General features: G+C 41.8%; 1 protein-coding gene across 2 annotated transcripts in view; it reads left to right on the forward strand.

Annotated features, from left to right (window-relative positions):
• The first annotated feature begins 204 nt into the window (after positions 1-204).
• Positions 205-19,146, forward strand: part of AMPH (amphiphysin) — a 267,871-nt gene continuing 248,929 nt past the window's right edge. Inside the window, exon 1 of one of the 2 annotated variants that reach the window (XM_058296765.2) lies at positions 205-889. In XM_058296765.2, the coding sequence (XP_058152748.1) occupies positions 821-889 (69 nt within the window). In that variant the 5' untranslated portion in view covers positions 205-820. The remainder of the gene's footprint in view (positions 890-19,146) is intronic. The other variant, XM_058296766.2, reaches the window with a different exon arrangement.

Genomic DNA, 19,146 nt, shown 5'->3' on the forward strand with positions numbered 1-19,146 from the left:
CACCTCCTGCCTTAAAGTTTAAACAGGTGTTGGATGTGGTCCCTCCCTCCTCCCCTCTCCATCTGGACCTCTACTGCAGCTCTAACCAGCTGCACTGACTTTGCTGCTTCCCCACTCAGCTTCCTTCACTGGGCAGTGAACCTCTTGAGGGCTGGGTGACACTTAGTGGGAAGGGGTGTGTGTGTGGCAGTGAGAGACGCCGTCTCTTGCCAGGGTGGTCCAGCTGGATACTGCTGGGGGCTCAGGAGCCCGCCCATCACCTGCCACTTCCTCAGAGCAGCGCCAATCCCACTGGCTCCTACATCGCTTTCTTTTCTCGTACTCAGGCTGTAAAGGATCTGTTTATCTGTTCACCTCTCGCCTCTCCCCTGCCCCAACACAAACTCCTCTTGAAACACACACGCACACACGCTCCACTTGTGCCTGAGAGCTGACTCCATTTCCTGGACTGCCTTCTCTCCTTCCTGACCTCCTCTTCCACCTGTCTGGGCTCTCTCGGGGGCACTTTTGGCCCTGGCTTCTCCTCTCTCTGGTCCTCCCCGCCGCTCCCGCCCCGCAGTGTCACCGCGACTGCAGCCACCCGGGCGCTTCCCGCAGCCGCTCTGTCTCTTTAAGGCGGTCCCGCCGCGCCCCTCCCTCTCGCTCCGCCGCTCCTCGCCGCCCGGTGCGCCCCTGCTCTCCTCCTCTCCTCCTCTCCTCCTCTCCTCCTCTCCTCTCCTCCTCTCCTCCTCTCCCGCTCGCCGCCTCTCCGCCTCCGCTCCCGCTCGCCGCCGGCTCCCGCTCCCGCCCAGCTCCTCGCAGCCTCCGGGGACCCGCAGCCATGGCCGACATCAAGACCGGCATCTTCGCCAAGAACGTCCAGAAGCGGCTCAACCGCGCGCAGGAGAAGGTCGGCCGAGGGCGGCGGGCGGCCGCGGCGGGTGGCTGGAGGCGCGGGCGGCCGGAGGGCAGTGCGCCCGCGGGAGCGGCCGAGGCCGCGGGGCTGCCGCGCGGCGGGGCCGGGGGCCGCGGGGTGCGCGCGCGCCGCGGGGCGGGGACCCGGGCCCGGGTCGCACCGGCGCGCTCTCTCTCCGCCCGCCACCGCGGCAGCGAAGGCGGGACGCGGGCGCTGCGGAGACCCGGGCCGGGAGGCGGGAGGGCGCGCAGGGGTCTGCGGACCCCAGCCCCGGAGGCGCGGGGTGCGCCCCAGTCCCCCCGGCTCCCTTCGCCCCGCGCCTCTGGACCAACCCCCGGAGCCCGCCCAGGCGTCGCCGGGAGCCCGGCTCAAGTCGGTGCTCCTCGCGGGCACCAGCGGTCGCAGGTGCGGCCAGTTCCCCGCTGTCCCCGACCTGAGTGCTGAGGCCGCCCCTCCGCTGCCCAGCTCGCAGCTCGTGGGGACGCGGCCGCAGAACCGGGCGAGACTGCGGCCGCCCTCCTTCCTTAGGGAGGAATTCGAGGATACTTAGTGCAGTTCCAAACGAGCGATTTAACACAGAAGCTACCAAAAAAGAAAAAAAAACCCAACCCGTTTTGGTCCAATGGGGTTGGGTCGCGAAAAACCAAGGTTTTCTCCAATGTTGTCGAGCGAATCGTGGAGTTCAAATCAGAAATCTGGATACACATTTTTTTTTTTTTTTTTTTTTTTTTTTGCTTATCGCTGGGTGTGTGTCTGCCCCTTTTGACGCCAGTGTCCTTTTATGGAAGGTCAAAAATAAATAGAACCTGAGCCCAGCACTTTTTCCTCTGCACCTTTCTGCACGAAAGGGGACGTTTTATTGCATTAAAAAAAATCCATATTGCATGTATTAGGGTTCCGGTTGTTTTGCAGGCCTCTCTGTAATTTGCCCGCGGTAATTTATTTTTCCCCCCAGAGAAATGCATAAACTAAACCCAGGACTTAACCAAGCACAGCGCCGACCAGTAGAAGGGGCTCTGTACAGGCGCTGAGCGTGCCTGGCTTCCCCGTGACTGCTTGTATCAGATGACACCAAGGTCTCGGTTTGTGCCTTGAGCAAAAGACAGTTATATTGTAGCTTGAGCATTGTACTGGAAAAGGAACACCGGCTCTCCAGACCCATGATTTGTATCGGTTGAACTGTATTCTTTCATGTGGCAATGCTTCCCTGGGATAAGTGGGTGTTTCTCCTTTCCCTGTTTTATTGGAAGTCAGACTTGCTGTTTTGCTGTCTATGACAGACAGTGCTTCTCATCTGGCCCATCCCGGGGTTCCAGGAGACCCCAGTACCTGGGCAGAAGGAGGCACTGCTCGCTTTGCTCTGTCCCCATGCCCAGAGGTTGGTTGGCTGCCTCTAGCCTTCCCTCCACACATGCAGGCGCTCAGTGCAGTAAGAGGATTGTATTTCTTTTAATATCTACCCGAGCTCCTCTTGAGCTGCAGTGATCCTCTTCCTGCCGCTACCTCCGCAGCTGTGTTAGAAAGGCTTCTCGCCCTCTTCCAGTCCTTCCTTACTAGTCCAGAAAGTAGCAGTGATCTGCTGGCCTTGTGATACCAGCCAGGTTTTGTCATCATTTTTCCATACTTCCTTACCCAGCTGTAGTTATTGCTCTTCCTCCCCGCTCCCCTTTCCAAGTAATTACTTGAATCTTCTGTCTGAAGCTTTTCATGAAATCCGCTTTCCATCTGTGAAGGAGTTTCGTGATATGGCCTGCCTTTCTACATATTAAATTATTTCTTAATCTAGGTCACCAGCTGTTAATATACCCAGAAATAAATGAAAAGAAAACATAATCTCTCTTACAGAGCACTCAGGCTCTTAGGAATTGTCGAGAACGCACCTTTTCTCATTACTAAAGTCAAGTGTGTGTTCTGACTGCAGTTGTGGGTGGGGGTGGAAGGTCTAGGAGAGCCCCTCCCAGGGCCTGAAGTGTTCCATTTTTTTGCCCTGGGGGAAGCTGCTGATGAAAAGTGCCTGTTGCAGCTAGTTTATGGGGCTAAGAAAACAAGAGACTGAGAGTATGGGTTCTGCTTCTGGTAGGACCTGCCCCTTCCCTGGGCTTTTGCAGCACTGGGATGTGCTTAGTACAAACGGGAAAGGGAATTTGGAGATCTGGGTAAGATAGCTCCACCCAGCCTAAGTGGAAGCTATTGGTGAATGGAGAGCACAGCCTGTTGCTGTTGGAGGGTTTATCAGCCCTCTCCTGCAGTGAGTCCCTGTCTGCATCTTCTGTCTCTGCCTCTTCTCTAGTGCACAGACTCTCCATCTCAGTAACCATGTTCCCAAGACCTGTTGCTCCTTGCTTTTATAACATAATTTTCTCTAAAGAGAGTCCACTGCCTTGAATTTATCATTTGTGCTCCCCTTAACAGCTTACAAGCATTTTGGCTCCAAATGTGTTATTGAAAATTTGCTTTTAGAGGTGACTTATGGCTTTTATGCACTTAAAATACATTTTTTTTCCTGTTAAAAAGCAACAAAGGTTCAATGAAGAAACAGTGAGATATACATATAAGCAAAAAAGCAAAAAAAAAAAAAAAAAAGTTAGGACAATCGTAATTCTACCACCAAAATATTTCACTGTCATTTGATGTGGATACTATTGGATCTTTTCCCATATGTGTGTGTGTATTTATCCAAGTAAAATGGGTTTATACTGCTTATATAGTTTTGTAATTTGTTAACTTTAGTTAATCATGAAAATTTTTCCAAACAGTCAATGTATCAGTTTTCCATTAATATTTTTATTAATTTATTGAAGTATATCACTCATACATAAACATACATAAACAATAAGTGTATAATAATAGTTGTGAACTTGCTAAACAAACATGTATAACATCATACAGGACTCTCATAGCTCACCCTACCACCAATAACTTGCATTGTTGTTAAACCTTTTTAACTAATGATTAAAGAACATTGTCAAAATATTACTACTAACCAAAGTATTTTTTCCCCCATCCAACCCTATTATCTTTATATCATTTATATACCAATATACTTAAACAATTAAGTGTATAGTAAAAGTTGTGAACTTACAAAGCAAACATGCATAACATCATACAGGGGTGCCGTACATCAACCCTCCACCAACACCTTGCGTTGTTGTGAGACATTTGCTACAAATTGTGAAACAATATTGTCAAAATCTTACTACTAATCATAGTTCTTATCTTACATTTGGTGTGTTTTTCCCCCAGCCCACCCTATTATTATTTTTTAAATGTATTTTTTATGACAGAGGTTGTAAACTTATAAAACAATCATGTACATGTGCAGAACTCCCAAACAACACCCTCCATTAACACATCACACTGTGGTGGAACATTTGCTACAGATAAGATAATATCATCTGATTGTTACCACGTCCATAGTGTACATTTGGCTCACATTTTCTATACTGCCTCGTTATCAACACGGTACATCTTTCATAAAGATGCAAGAATTTATGTTCTTACTGCTAACCACAGTCATTAGGTCACCTAGCTATATTTTCCCCATGCTTCTCCACATTCCCAACACCCTGCAGTAGTGATATACATTTGCTCTAGCTCACAAAGGACACTCTTGCTTCCATACCATCACCACAATTCTCATCCTCCTCTTGGTTTACTGTGCTATTCAGTTCCTAGATTATTCTCTAACATTCTATCAATTGGCATTTATGTACCTAGACTACCATTTTCAGCCACAGCACCATTTATAACCTAGCTGTTACTTTTTGTTACCATCCACTCTATGCATTTCCACATTTTTACAGTAAAACTAGTTAAAACTTCTATGTACATTAAACATCAGTAGTCCATCTCAGTCCTCTTCTTATCTCTTTTAAGAATCTACCACCTACCCCCAGGTCTTGAAGATATTTTTCTACAATTTCTTCTAGAAGTTTTATGGTTCTTTTATTTTAAGTTTTTGATCCATTTTGAGTTAATTTTTGGATAAGGTATGAGATAGGGTCTTTTTTCCTTCTTTCAGCAATGGATATCCAATTCTTTAAGCACTGGTTGTTGAATGGACTGTTCTGCCTGAGATATGTGAGTTTGACAGGCTTGTCAAAAATCACTTGACCATACATGCGAGGGTCTGTTTCTGAACCATAAAATTGGTTCCATTGGTCTATGTGTCTGTCTTTACACCAGGACCATGCTCTTTTTACCGTTATAGCTAGGTAGTATGATTTAAAGTCTAGAGATGAGGGTTCACTTTTCCTTTTTATGATGTTTCTGGCTATTTAGGATACTATACACCTCCAAATAAATTTCATGATCGTGATTTCCTTTTTTTTTGTTTAATGCTGGTGGAATATTTTTTTAAAGATTTATTTATTTCTCTCCCCTTATCTCCCCCCCCCCCACCCCAAGCTGGTTGTCTGTGCTCTGTGTTTATTTGCTGCGTCTTCTTTGTCCGCTTCTGTTGTTGTCAGCAGCACCGGTATCTCTGTTTCCTTTTGTAGCATCATCTTGTTGTGTCAGCTCTCCGTGTGTGCAGCACCATTCCTGGGCAGGCTGCACTGTCTTTCGCGCTGGGCGGCTCTCCTTATGGGGTGCACTCCTTGTGCGTGGGGCTCCCCTACCCGGGGGACACCCCTGCGTGGCACAGCACTCCTTGCGCGCATCAGCACTGTGCATGGGCCAGCTCCACACGGGTCAAGGAGGCCCAGGGTTTGAACCACGGACCTCCCATGTGGTAGACGGACGCCCTAACCACTGGGCCAAGTCTGCCGCCTGGTGAAATTTTTATCATATTGCATTGGATCTGTATATCAATTTGAGTAGAATTGACATCTTAATGATATTTAGTCTTCCAATCCATGAGCATAGAATGTTCTTCCAGTTATTTAGGGCTTTTTTGATTTCTTTTAACATTGGGAATTACAGTTTTCTGAATACAAGTGCCTTATATCATTGGTTAAATTTATTCCTGACTATTTGAGTTTTATCTGTCATATTTTATTTTCACCATTCTTTTGACACTTTCAGTTACTTTTATTGATATAATCTTCATTTCTAGACTCTCTTCCAGGCCTCTCTCTCCTGTTTTTTCTTTTCAGGATCTAGCACACCCTTTAGTATTTCCTGAAAATCTGATCCCTTGATTAGAAATTCTCTCAGTTTCTGTTTATCTGTGAATATTCTAATCTTGCCCTCATTTTTGAAAGACAGTCTTGCTGGGTATAAGATTCTTGGCTGGAAGTTTTTCTCTTGTAGTATCTTAAATATATCAGACCACTGTCTTCTTGCCTCCATGGTTTCTGGTGAGAAATCAGCACTTAATCTTATTGGGTATCCCTTATATGTTATGCATTGCTTTTCTCTTGCTGCTCTCAGAATTCTCTCTTTGTCTTTGGCCTTTGACATTCTGATGAGTGTGTGTCTCGGAGTTGGTCTATTCAGATTTTTTCAGATGGGAGTATGTTGTGCTTCTTAGAAGTGGATATCTATGTCCTTCAATAGGGTTGGAAATTTTCTACCATTATTTCTTCACATATTCCTTCCACCCCCTTTCCCTTATCTTCTCCTTCTAGGACACCCATGATACATATGTTTGCATGCTTTTTGCTGTCATTTAGTTCCCTGAGACCTTGTTCAATGTTTTCCATTCTTTTCTTCATCTGTTCTTTCATATGTTCACTTTCAGAGGCCATTTCTTCAAGCTCACCAATCCTTTCTTCTGCCTCCTCAAATCTGCTATTATATGATTCCAATGTTTTGAAAATTTCATTTATTGCACCTTTCATACCCATACGATCTACTATTTGTATATGTATGCTTTCAAATTCTTCTTTGTACTCATCCAGTGTCTTCTTAATATCCTTAATCTCTTTAGCCATCTCATTGAATTTATTAAGGAGATTGGTTTGAACATCTGTGATTAATTGTCTCAACTCCTTTATGTCATCTGGAAGCTTATCTTGTTCCTTTAACTGGGCCATAGCTTTCTGTTTATTTGGTGTGGATTGTAATTTTTTGTCGGTGTTTTGGCACCTGGATTATTAGAGTATTTATTCTGGGTGCAGTTTTTCTCTTTAGTTTAGGACTTTCTGCCCTTTCTCCCTTGCTGGTTGTGTAGAAGGAGCCAAGGTTGTAATTGGTGCTATAAGCTGCCCTCATTGCGCCAGGGACCAATGAATCTTCTCCCAACGTTCTCCTTTGTCAGGGGTAGGGACAGAGTCACAGGTGTGTGCAGTAACCCAAGCTGTGCAGGCCTAGACTGTAGTTGCCCAGACAGACTGATAAAGCTTCATGCTCCTTTCTCCCCGGCCTGGGGCGTGGATGGAGCTTCAGGTGTGGGCAGCAGTCTATGCAGTGTGGATCTAAGATGACTGCAGTTGCCCTGGTAGACTTCAAATTATTCAGTCTGTGCCAGCCAAAGGTACCTGCAGTTACTTGGATAGGCTGGTGCAGGGCTCGCCAGCCTCCTCACTGCCAGGGTTGTTCTGAAGCCTAGTCTAGGGCTGCAGGCTGATCTAGGTGAAAAAAACCAGTTCCTACTGTCACTATGATTTTCAGTCAGCCTGACTTCCCCACAGGCTGGGGGCAGAATCAAAATGGCAGCCACCGGCCTCTTTTTGACTTGTACAGATTCACACCCCAGCTGTTCCCAGGGTTATATCTTAGCCAGCCAAGTCTACCAATCAGTAGCCGAAATTGGCAACTCACTATCTCCTCCTCCCCTGTTTGTGGAAAATGGAGTCTCCAGTTCCAGCCTCAGAATAGCTCCTAGGGCAGCTCATGCTGCCAGAGTAGGGTAATCACTGGCCTTTGTGGCTTGGCTGGTAATTTCCTGCAGAGGCTGATGCAGGTTCCTGCAACTTCCTCCCTGCTGGGGGTGGCACTGGGACCTAGGCTAGAGCTACCATATGATCTGGATGGAAAGAAGACAGTCCCCACCAGCACTGGGATTTTCAGTCCACTCTGCTTTCCCTCGTGCCAGGCGCAGAGTTAAAATGGTGGCTCATGACCTCTTTCTGGCTTGGACAGGCACAAACTTTAGCTATTCTCAAGATCATGCTTTAGCCCACTGAATTTACTCATCAGTAGCTGAAGTTGGTGCCCAACTGTCTCTTCCTCCCCCATTTTTGGGAAGAGGAGCTTTCAATTCCAGCCACAAAACAGCTCCCAAGGCGGCTTGTGCCTCCAGTGGAGGATGGGCACCAACCTCCGGGGCGTGGAGTGCTCTACTTATGAACCTTCTCTGCAGATGGGCAGGCTCCTCCTTCTTTTCCTTCAAGGAAGTTGCAGGATGCTCTTCTGGCCTCCTGGAGCCCCCAACAGGTGCTTCAGCTAGCTCCAGAGAGCTCTGGGTGTTTACTAACTGCCCTGTAGCAGGAGCTGACTCCAGGAGCTCCTTATGCTGCCACCATATTTCTGGTTGTCCGGTTTTCCATTATTTTTAAAAAATTCATTAAGCAGTATTTGAAGTATAGATTTAATGTATCATTTATTTTTGGACATTCAGCTGCCAATATAGGGAAAATGTTTGCACATGCTGCTAGTTATCTCTTTATGTAGATTCCTAGATGAAGAATTACTGTGTCAAAGGTATGTTCATTTTTATTATAGTTTATTGCCTTTCAGAAAGGTTGTACAAGTTTACATTCTTACCAGCAGCCCATGAAATCCTTGCCAATACTGAGTAATAACTTTCAAAACAATCTTTAGTTGTGTGATTGGAAAAATTAGTTCCTGACTTACTTTGTTTGGTTTTTAAAATTGAGCATTTCCCACATTCTTTTTTCATTCATGAATAGCATGTGTGTATCTTTGCCCATTTTTTTTTCATAGCATCTCCGTCTTGTTATTTGTAAGTGCAAAAAATTTGTCAGTCGTAAAGGTTACAAACATTAGTTATTTTTTCTACTTTTTCATTGTTTTTCTACTTTTTAATTGTTTTACTTATTTTTCCTGATATACAGACTTTGTGTGTTTATGTGTTATTATATGTATTTAATTGATAGATTGGTTCTTTGTGGTTTCTATTTTGGGTTGTTGAATTAGTCAGGATCCTGTCACTTGTAAGTATCAGAAAATTTAACCCAGACTGGCTTAGGAAAAAAAAGGAATTTAATTGCTAATAATAAGAATAGCCAGCACTTATGTAGTTCTTGCCCATATAAATGTAAGTGGGATTTAATATATAAATATGTATTATATTAAGATATATTCTTATATATAAATATATGTATATATATTAAGGAGTTAAATCTTATGAGGTAGATACTATTATCCCCATTTTATAGAAGAGAAAGTGGTTAAGTAATATGCTCTAGTTGACACAGTAAGTGGTAAAGCTGGAGTTTGAACCCAACCAGTTCAATGCTTTCCCATTATACTATATTGCCCCTTAGAACTACCCAAAAAATAAAGGCACGATTAGACACACTTCAGGCCAAAGGCTCCACCACAGAGACCAGGGCTCAGTTGCCTTCTCCCTTTCTCTCACCTGTGCTAGCCATCCTGCCAGCCTCATTCTTGGGCAACTTATCCCTCTTGGTGGCAGTGTGGCTGCCAGCAGTTCTGGGTTTATCTCCTCTTCTCTGTAGCTTTAGCAGAAAGAGCTTCAACATTTTAACAGAACTCCTTGGTGTAATTGTCATTGACCCACACTGAGACTTGCATCTAACCCTGAAGGAAAAAAATCTCCAGGGTTTTGTACTTGATGTGAGCCTGAGTCACAAGATGCTGCTGAAACAAGGGGTAGAGAAAATCCCCTTGCACCATGTGAGCTGATGGTGGAGGAGGAAAGAAAATCAGAGTACAGGAGGGAATGGATACTAGGCTGGCAAAAGAAAAGATGTTTCCTGAGACATACTTAAAAGACCTTTTCTATCCTGTGTTTATATAAATAGCTATATTTTATAGTTTATAATTTAATAGTTAAAAATTTTCCTAATTAAATTTTAGCCAAAGGTATGTGCAGTTTAAATAATCAAATATTAAGAAAAGATGTATTATATAACAGAGTGGTTCTCTGTCCCTCCTGTCCTCTATCTCCAGTCTTACTTCCTGGAGGTGGCTGCTACTATCCACGAATTTCACAAAAACATTTTCATTTGGCTGTTTCTTTTTTTTTTATTTTTTTTATTGACTTTGTAATAATATTACATTAAAAAAATATATATATGAGGTCCCATTCAACCCCACCACCCCCACCCCACCTCTCCCCCCCCCCCCCCAGCAACACTCATTCCCATCATCATGACACATCCATTGCATTTCGTAAGTACATCTTTGGGCACCTCTGCACCTCATGGTCAATGGTCCACATCATGGCCCATACTCTCCCCCATTCCATCCAGTGGGCCCTGTGAGGATTTAAAATGTCTGGTGATTGCCCCTGAAGCACCATCCAGGGCAGCTCCATGTCCCAAAGACGCCTCCACCTCTCATCTCTTCCTGCCTTTCCCCATACCCATCAGCCACCATGTCCACTTTTCCCAATCCAATGCCACTTTTTCTATGTGGACATTGGATTGGTTGTGTCCGTTGCACCTCTATGTCAAGAGGAGGCTTTGACTGTTTCTTGATCTATCCTTTCATCTAAAGATAGAAGGATTTTTTGTACTCATCCTTGCTTCCTCTTTTTCCTATCATCCATTATAGCAGAAATTTATGATTCCTGAGGGGATTACATTTTTAAAAATTGGTATAATTTTTACTGAATCAAATGTATAAATCTTAAGTGGTGAATTTTTATGTATGTGGACATCTGTGCTGCTACTACCCAGATCAAATTGAAGAACATTTCTATCATTCCAGATAGTCAGAATCCAGATATCATCTCTCCGTCCTCTCCTGTTTTTCGTCTTTTCTGTGCTCATACCTTTTAAATTATTTTTCTGTCATTTCCCTGATGAGCACCTTTTCGTGTGCATACTGGTAATTTTAATATCTTCTTTTGTGAAGTGTCTGTTGAAGTCTTTTGTCTACAATTTTTGTTTGGGCTACTTGTCCTTTCCTTACTGATTTTTAGAATTTCTTTAGAAATTATTGATGTGAATCCTTTGTCAGATAGACATTTTATGAATATTTTTCCCCAGACAGTAGCTTGCCTTCTTACTTTATTAATGTAAATTTTAAATTTATGTGAAATCATACATGGGAATTTCATATAGCCTTTTGTTTTCCCTAGAGTTAATAATTGCCTTGATTTTCATTTGCTTATTTTCCTATGAACAATTTATTATTGTTTTGTTTTTTTGCTCCATCAGATCTGCCAAGTGCCTATCAATATTATTATTATCGAAGGTTCACTTACATTAAATAACACAATTATTCTGTGTCCTCCAAGACCCACCCCCCCTTTGGAGCCTCTGTCCATTTGCTGCGATCTGGGCTGATTATCTTTTTTTCCTTCCCTAGGCTAGCTATATACTTGTCATCCTGGCTATTCCCTTGCTAGTGTTGGGGTAGAGGAAGAGACCCAAAGGCTCAACAATATGCCCTGGTTTTCAAACAATTCCCTGTTACCAGTGTTGTGCTTTGTCCCCACCTTTTGCAGTTCTTGGTGGGGTCAGGTTTGAAGCCTAAGTGCATTATGTTTGTATGACTGTGTAGTGAGAATTGGCCACTTTTTTTGGTTGTTTGTTTGCCCCTGTAGTTTCTTCTTTTCTGCTGATTTGTTTCCATTCTTCCATACCCTTTTCAATTTCTACAAGATATCCTGAAGTCTCTCATCCATTAATACTTCCTCTCCTGATTCTTTGTATGTTCATATCTTTTTTTAAATTTATTTTTTTACTCTCATGTAATGGGGGTTTTGGAGAAGATGGAAATAAAAAAGATATAGTCAGTCTGTCACATTTAACCAGAAGCCCTTTTGCTTAATATTTAATCCATCTGGGATTTATTTTTGCTCACCTTCATCAATTTGTGAAGTCCAATGGCATTTATTTTTGTTAACCTTCCTTGACCTCTATGCAATATTTAAAAAGGTGAAGCACTGCCTTTATTCATTTTTTAACAGGAATCTAACAGGCAGGGTAACCTTTGGTACATTATAATACTAAGCTCATAAAATAACCATTTTTTTTTTTTTTTAAACCCAAGAGAGTTAGACTATTTAAATTTTAAGAACCTGTTTGGTTTGATATTCTTTATGCCAGTTTATCTTTCCCAAGGGATTATTATATGATAACCTTATATGTGATTTATTTCATTAATTTTCCTCATATCTTCCCAACTAAATTGATAGGTGTTGAGAGCAGGGACCAAATGCCTTAAGGAATTGTGTGTATGCAGTTACTGTTTATCTGACTTTCTATTGTCTTGCTTGTTTACCTCCCACCTCTACAAATACATTGCCCTAAAGAATCCTTCCACATTATTATTCCCCTGACTTTTGTTAAAATATAATAAGGGTTTCACTATGTACCACTGTCATTTGCACTGTCATTTTTTGAAAGTAGTACAACTGTAATTATCCTTGTGGGTTCTGTATATGGTAGGAACTCCATAAATATTAGATTGAATTGTAGAAATTGTTATTTTTGGAAGTCAAAAACAGTCAAATATTGGCAGTCAAGTGCTTTAGCCCAGTATTGATTGAGTGATATGGTAAGAAAAACAACAGTCTCCTTCCACAAGCCTGGGTAAGTGAAAATTGGGCTTTGTTGAATTGTTGCCTTGCTCATGCCCACATTATGTTTGTTCTCCTTCAAAGAGGAACATGGTTGGTGTGTGTGTAAGCAGAGTGGGAGAAGGAAGACCCTGACCCTGCTCTGAATCTCTGTGTAGGAGGTTCTTTCTGTGGGCCAGGAGCCTCGTTCATAGAAGAGGTAGCTTGTATCCCCGTATTTGTCTGAAGACACCTTGAAAATGGAGTCTCTGATGTACACCCAGGATTTCTTCTAAGATCATCTGAGAGCTTACTCATTGCTTCTACATTTTACAAAGCTTATCCTTTATCTTGTATTAAGAGTATCCTCCCTGGTTTATTAGAAGAAGCAAAGATTAAAAATAATAATTATGAGGATCTCCTTGATAGAGTAAGGTTTCTATCTTCCTTTTTTTTTTTTTTAAAAAAAACGTATAAACACACATGTGCATTCATCTCTCTCTAGGAATGAGTGCAACTAGGAAATCAGAGCTGTAGGCACTTGAGTTAGCATAGTAAAACTTACATTCTCCTTTACAACATAGCATATTGGTTTGTGTATGTGTGAGATCTATAAGACACATTTGTAGAGTAAGCTTGCCTGTGGCCCATACAACTTAAAATACCTGAAATATTTGTATATACAGTATGTCCCACTTTACTTGGGGTATAAAATGAGATCCTGTTTCTTGGAATATTCTAATGAAAGGATTTCTATATCTCATTCAATGGATTATGTGATTGTTTTAGTACTCCCTGGGGTCCAGTATCTCTTATGACAGGTTCAGAAACCCCAGGGCAGCTTCCTCTCTGCAGAAGGGTTAGTGGTTTTTACAATGGCCTCCTGGACGAGTCTCAAAAGAGAGTGCAGTAGCCTGCTGTCATTCTTGTCCACGCTGTGAGTGCGGTCGTGAGCACAGCGGTGGACGAGGCCGGCCGGGCCTCATTGCTGCTTCCCAGGGTGAGGACGGGGCGAGCGGGGGCCGGAAGCCTCTTTCCCCGGGGTTACAGCCACCCTGACCCACGCTGTTCCACAGGGTGCTTGAGGTCCCAGTGCTGGAGCTTTATCAATGGTTCTCATCATTTTCAAATACACTTGCAAACACACAGGCAGATTCGCTCCCCACGCCCATAGTGATAGGTTTCTAAGTTAGGAAGCATTTTAGCATCAGCACTCCCTTCCATTCCACTCCACCCCACCCCCCTATTCCACCCCATTCCTTCCCTTCCCTTCCCTTTCTAAAAATGCTTGTTGGAACATCACTCAATTATCTCAAGCCTGCAACTTGAAAAACACTACCTTAGAGGATCTCGGGCATACTTTCTTGTAACTTGACTTGCTTCTGGGCCACTTCAGTTCATCCATGGGGGTGTGTGTGTGCGCGCGTGTGTGTGCGCATGTGCGCATGTACATATACAAACGAAACTCAGCCATTCCAGCTGGTCTCTAAGTACATCAGAGAGTTCTGAGAAACTCCAACAATGCTCACGAATTTAAGTTGCAAGCAAAAACTACTGTCAGGCACTTTTGGAGGGGATCTGTAGGCGAGAAAAAGAGTTTTAAAAAAGGATGCTTTAACTTTTAAAGTCTGGAAATTTCCACCTTAGTTTTCAAACACAACTTTTTATTTTTTAATGGTTTGCACTAGGGGCCATCTCACTGGAACTCTTGAGCAAATAAGGGGCAGTGGGCTCTTGTGAAGTGGGTGGGAGATGGAAAGGTTCCTTGTCTCACAGTTGTAATTTTACAGACACTCTAGACAATGATGGCTAACATTTATATAATGAAAGTTCCTGTCATCATAGAATTCAAGGAATTTACCCATGAAAGAATATAATAAGATCAATATATACGGAATTATGCAAAATGAAATTGATAGTATTCTTGATTTCCTAAGAACACATCCATGGGCAGACTTGCAACATGGAAATGCTGAAGCTTCATTCTAACTGATTCAAAATCTAATTTTAAGCCTACCATTTGGCTATAGATGTACTTCTTGAACACATAAAGAGCAAATCCCTTTTTAGGAATGAGGTTGGATAAAGGCATGGGCAAAATCTTATTTTTAAAATATTCGCTCTGCCATAGCCATATCCCAATTTTGATTACTTTGAGGCTGTTTAGAACAGATGTACAGATATCAGAAAATCACCATTTGGGCCATGTTGATCTAAACTCGTGCAGTTATTTAGGTGAAAGCTTAGTTCATTCTTTACAGTGGGAAGTATTTTAATACCTATTGTTTTTTTCTCCTGTCTTAAAGTATCTGTAATGATTTAGTAAAATACGTATCGGCCCATGCATAAATGCACTTTTGTTGGTTATAACTTTTTATGGGACAAAACCCTTTTTGAGCAACGGATGCAAAATGGAGACTCTGCTATGTATGAGGTACTTGCTAGGTACCTGTAAACCAGCTGTAAATGAAGCAGTCCTGGTTGAGCCTACACGCCAGCAGGATTTGGCAACAAAACTGGAGTGAGGGATGGGACATGCCTGTCTGAAGAAGGGAGATTTTAAGTTAAGATCTTAAGGATGAGTTGCAGTCATCCAGGTGAGAGGGTGGGATCGGTTTTGGGTGAATCGATGAATCAGACTCCTCACCCTTATTCATTGGGCATGATAGGGTATTGTTTACATCCTTGTACTTTCAACCTATTTGTGCTTTGAATCTAAAGTGTGTCTCTTATAGACTTTATGTAGGTAGATCATTTTAAAATTTGTTTTGTTCCTTTCTGCCCTTGATTGGAGAGTTTAATTAATTTACGTTTAATGTAATTACTGACAAGATGGGATTTATGCCTGCCAAATATTTACGTCTTATTTCTTGTTCTTCTGTTGCTCTGTTACTGCCTTCTTTTGTGTTAAATAGGTATTTCTAGTACACCATTTAAATTCCTTTGTAGTTTCTTTTACTGTATGTTTTCTGAGTTATTTCCTAACTGGTTGCCCCTGGATTACGATTTATATCTTAATTAATAAGCATCTAGTTCATTTTAATATTAATTTTATTTCAGTAGTGTGTAAAACTTTGCTCTTATATAGCTCTATTTCCTTCTCCTCCCCTTTTAGGTATTACTGTCAAACAAATTACATCTTTATACATTGCATGCCCATCAACACAATTTTATAATTATTGTTTTCTGTAGTTATCTTTTAAATCACATAGAAGAAAAAGTTACAAATGGAAACTAGATTATTCTTTTTTTTTTTAAAGATTTATTTATTTATTTCTCTCCCCTTCCCCCTGCCACCCCAGTTGTCTGTTCTCTGTGTCCATTTGCTATGTGTTCTTTGTCCACTTCTGTTGTTGTCAGCGGCATAGGAGTCTGCGTTTCTTTTTGTTGCATCACCTTGTTATGGCAGCTCTCGTGTATGCAGCGCCATTCTTGGGCAGGCTGCACCTTCTTTCACGCTGGGCGGCTCTCCTTACGAGGTGCACTCCCTGCGCGTGGGGCTCCCCTTCGTGGCACGGCACTCCCTGTGTGCGGGCCAGCTGCACATGCGTTAAGGAGGCCCGGGGTTTGAACCGCGGACCTCCCATGTGGTAGACGGACGCTCTAACCACTGGGCCAAGTCTGCTTCCCAGATTATTCTATCTTTTATTTTTGCCTATGTAGCTTACTGTGTTTCAAAGTATTTTTCTTATAAAATGATCACTATTACATAATAGGTCATTTCCCCATTTTAAAAATTAAATCAAATTTTAGTAGGAGATATTTCCAGTGTATTAGCATATTGAATGGATATATCGCCAGCCAAAACCAAAACAATATAGGGAATTAGTTAGCCTTATTAAAAATTGCAGAGTGGTTGAGTGCATGCTTAACATTTACGAGGTCAGGTTCAATCCCCAGCCTCCTAAAAAAATGTCTATTTAAAAAATAAATGTGTTCGTCTGTTAGGCTGGGTTATTGAGGAAAACATTTCAGACTCCTCTTAAGAGATTTATGATCTCCTGGTTGGGAGCTCTTAAATATTACTTATGACTTAAAATAGATAAAATGCTTTGTATTTTTTTTCTGGGTCTCCAAAGATTTTATCAGATTCTCAAAAAAATTGTGACCTTAAAAATCTTAAATACCAGTGACTCTAAAAGTATTAAGGGAATGTTTTCCCCTAAAACAGTCTACAATATTCCTTGAAGAGCAGGAAGGAGAATAAGGCTTTTGGCGGATGCCAGAACTATTGGCACCCAGAATGGTTCATTCTGGTGTGAGCCATGGTCCTTGCCCCTTGAAGATGAAGATGAAGATGATCTGGGTGCCCTGGAATTTAACCCTGTCATTGTGATTGTTTCAGTGTGAACAAGTGGCACTTGTCCTCCACCACGCCAGGCTCTTTATCACAACATTTAAGAACACAATTTCAACTGGATATTTAAGGAATTAAAAAAACCTCATAATTTCATTTAGTCTTCAAGTTGTTGTGGCATCCATTTGTCCATCCCATGGGAACTAGACATCTCAATGTACATTTGGCCCAGGTAGATGAAGAGGGGACCAGAGAGAAGTTTACATTCATTTCTGGGACATGTTAGATGAGTTTGACTATAGAACAGCCTCTTTCGGGTTACATGAAATTTGATGACCTTTCTCTGACCACTAAAAACCCTGCCACCATAAATTGAAGTAGAAAAACTATTTGAAACTATTAAAATGAAGTATAGCGTATAGGTAGTAAGTTGAATAATCTTAGTAAGCTTGGTAAATTTTTATATGTATATACACTCATGTTACTGCCACTCAGATGAAGTCACAGAACATTTTTCAGTACCTAGAAGACTCCCTGATGCCTCTTTCCAGTTAGTAACTTCTCTGTCCTGCTCCCTTCCCCCTGTTGGGAGGTACTTCTGGTTTCTACCCCTACAAGGTAATTCTTGAGCTTGGTATAAATGCAATCATGCAGTATGTATTCTTTTGGGTCTTCTTTCACCCAGCATAATATATATAAGATTACTCCATGTTGCTGTATATAGCAGTACATCATTCTTTTTTATTGCTGAATAGTACTCCTCTGTGCACTATACTGCAATTTATTTATCCGTTCTACAGTTAATGAACATTTGATGTGTTTCCAGTATTTGGCTGTAATAAATAAAGCTTCTGTGCACATCCCTGTACATGTCTTTTGGTGGGCACAGGCACTCATTTCTTTGGGGGTAAATACCTAAGAATAGAATTACTACTCCCTTTGGGACAGGCATATATAGATTGTTTTTTTATTTGGGTACTGGGGGCTGGAGATTGAACCCAGGACCTCTTATGTGGGAAGCTGGTGCTTGGCAACTGAACCACATTGGCTTCCCTGAGTTGGGTTTTTTGTTTGTTTTGCTTGCTTGTTTTTGTCTTTTCAGGAGTCACGGGGAACTGAACCTGGCACCTCCCATGTGGGTGGCCGGAGCGCAAATGCTTGAGCCACATCTGCTCCCGTAGGCACATATTTTGATATAGGAGATAGTGTCAAACAATTTTTCAAAATGTTATACCAATTTGCATTCTCGTCATGAATGTGGGAGAGTTTAGGAAGCCTTTATCTTTGAGTTGTAAATTTGATGTGGTAAACAGTGTTGTATCTGTTCACTGCTGTTTCCCCACAGGACTCCTCTTTATTAAATGAATTAGTGATTCTGTCTTTATGTATTTTACACACAATTGTAAGAATATTTCTCTCGAACTTGTTAATAGTTTGGGTTTTAGTTAAGTGGTGAGGGATGGGAATGTTGGTCACCTTTTTTTTTCTTAACAAATCAATTTTATTGATACATATTAATCATATGTCCATCCAAAGTGCACAACTAATGGCATTTGGTACAATCACATAGTTGTGTGCCTATCACTCCAGTCACCCTGAGAGCTTTTTCATCATTCCAGTAACAATACTAAAAAAAAAAAAAGCAATCACCCAAACAAACAAAACTCATCACCTCTCAATCTCTCTATACTTCCCCTGCTGTACATAGCTGCTATTCTATTTCCTTCTTTCTAGTTTATTTGTATTTATATTTTGTAAAAAGAGTCTTATCTGTGTGGTATTACCCATATTCATATTTTACATGAGGGTTTCACTATGTTACACAGTCCCATATTACATTTTTTAGCTTTCCTTCTAATAATATACATGAACTTAGACTTACTCTTTCAACCACTGTCATACCCATATAATAGCTCCACTATTTACAAACACTGTGATGTGCTTTCATCATTCCAATTCATTTCCAAAGATTTACAAACAACCTTTTTACTAATTCTGCACAGATTAACCCTCAGCTTTCTGTTCTCTAAACTCATTCTATTTTCTGGTGACCTATATTCTAATTACTGACTATGAGTTTACACAATATATTTAGTTCATCATAGCGAAGTTGTACGGTATTTGTCCTTTTGTGTCTGGCTTGCTTCACTCCACATAATGTCCTCTAGATTCATCCGTGTCATATGCTTCATGACTTCAGTTCTTACTGCTGCATAATATTCCACTGTGTATATACAATGGACACCTGGATTGTTTCCAACTTTCGGCAATTATGAATGCTATGAACATAGTAGATGTTTCTTTGTGTCACTGCTCTCAGTTCTTCTGGGTATATACCTAGTGGTGGTATTG

This window comes from Dasypus novemcinctus, chromosome 5 (genome assembly GCF_030445035.2).
Source record: "Dasypus novemcinctus isolate mDasNov1 chromosome 5, mDasNov1.1.hap2, whole genome shotgun sequence".
Lineage (NCBI taxonomy): Eukaryota > Metazoa > Chordata > Mammalia > Cingulata > Dasypodidae > Dasypus > Dasypus novemcinctus.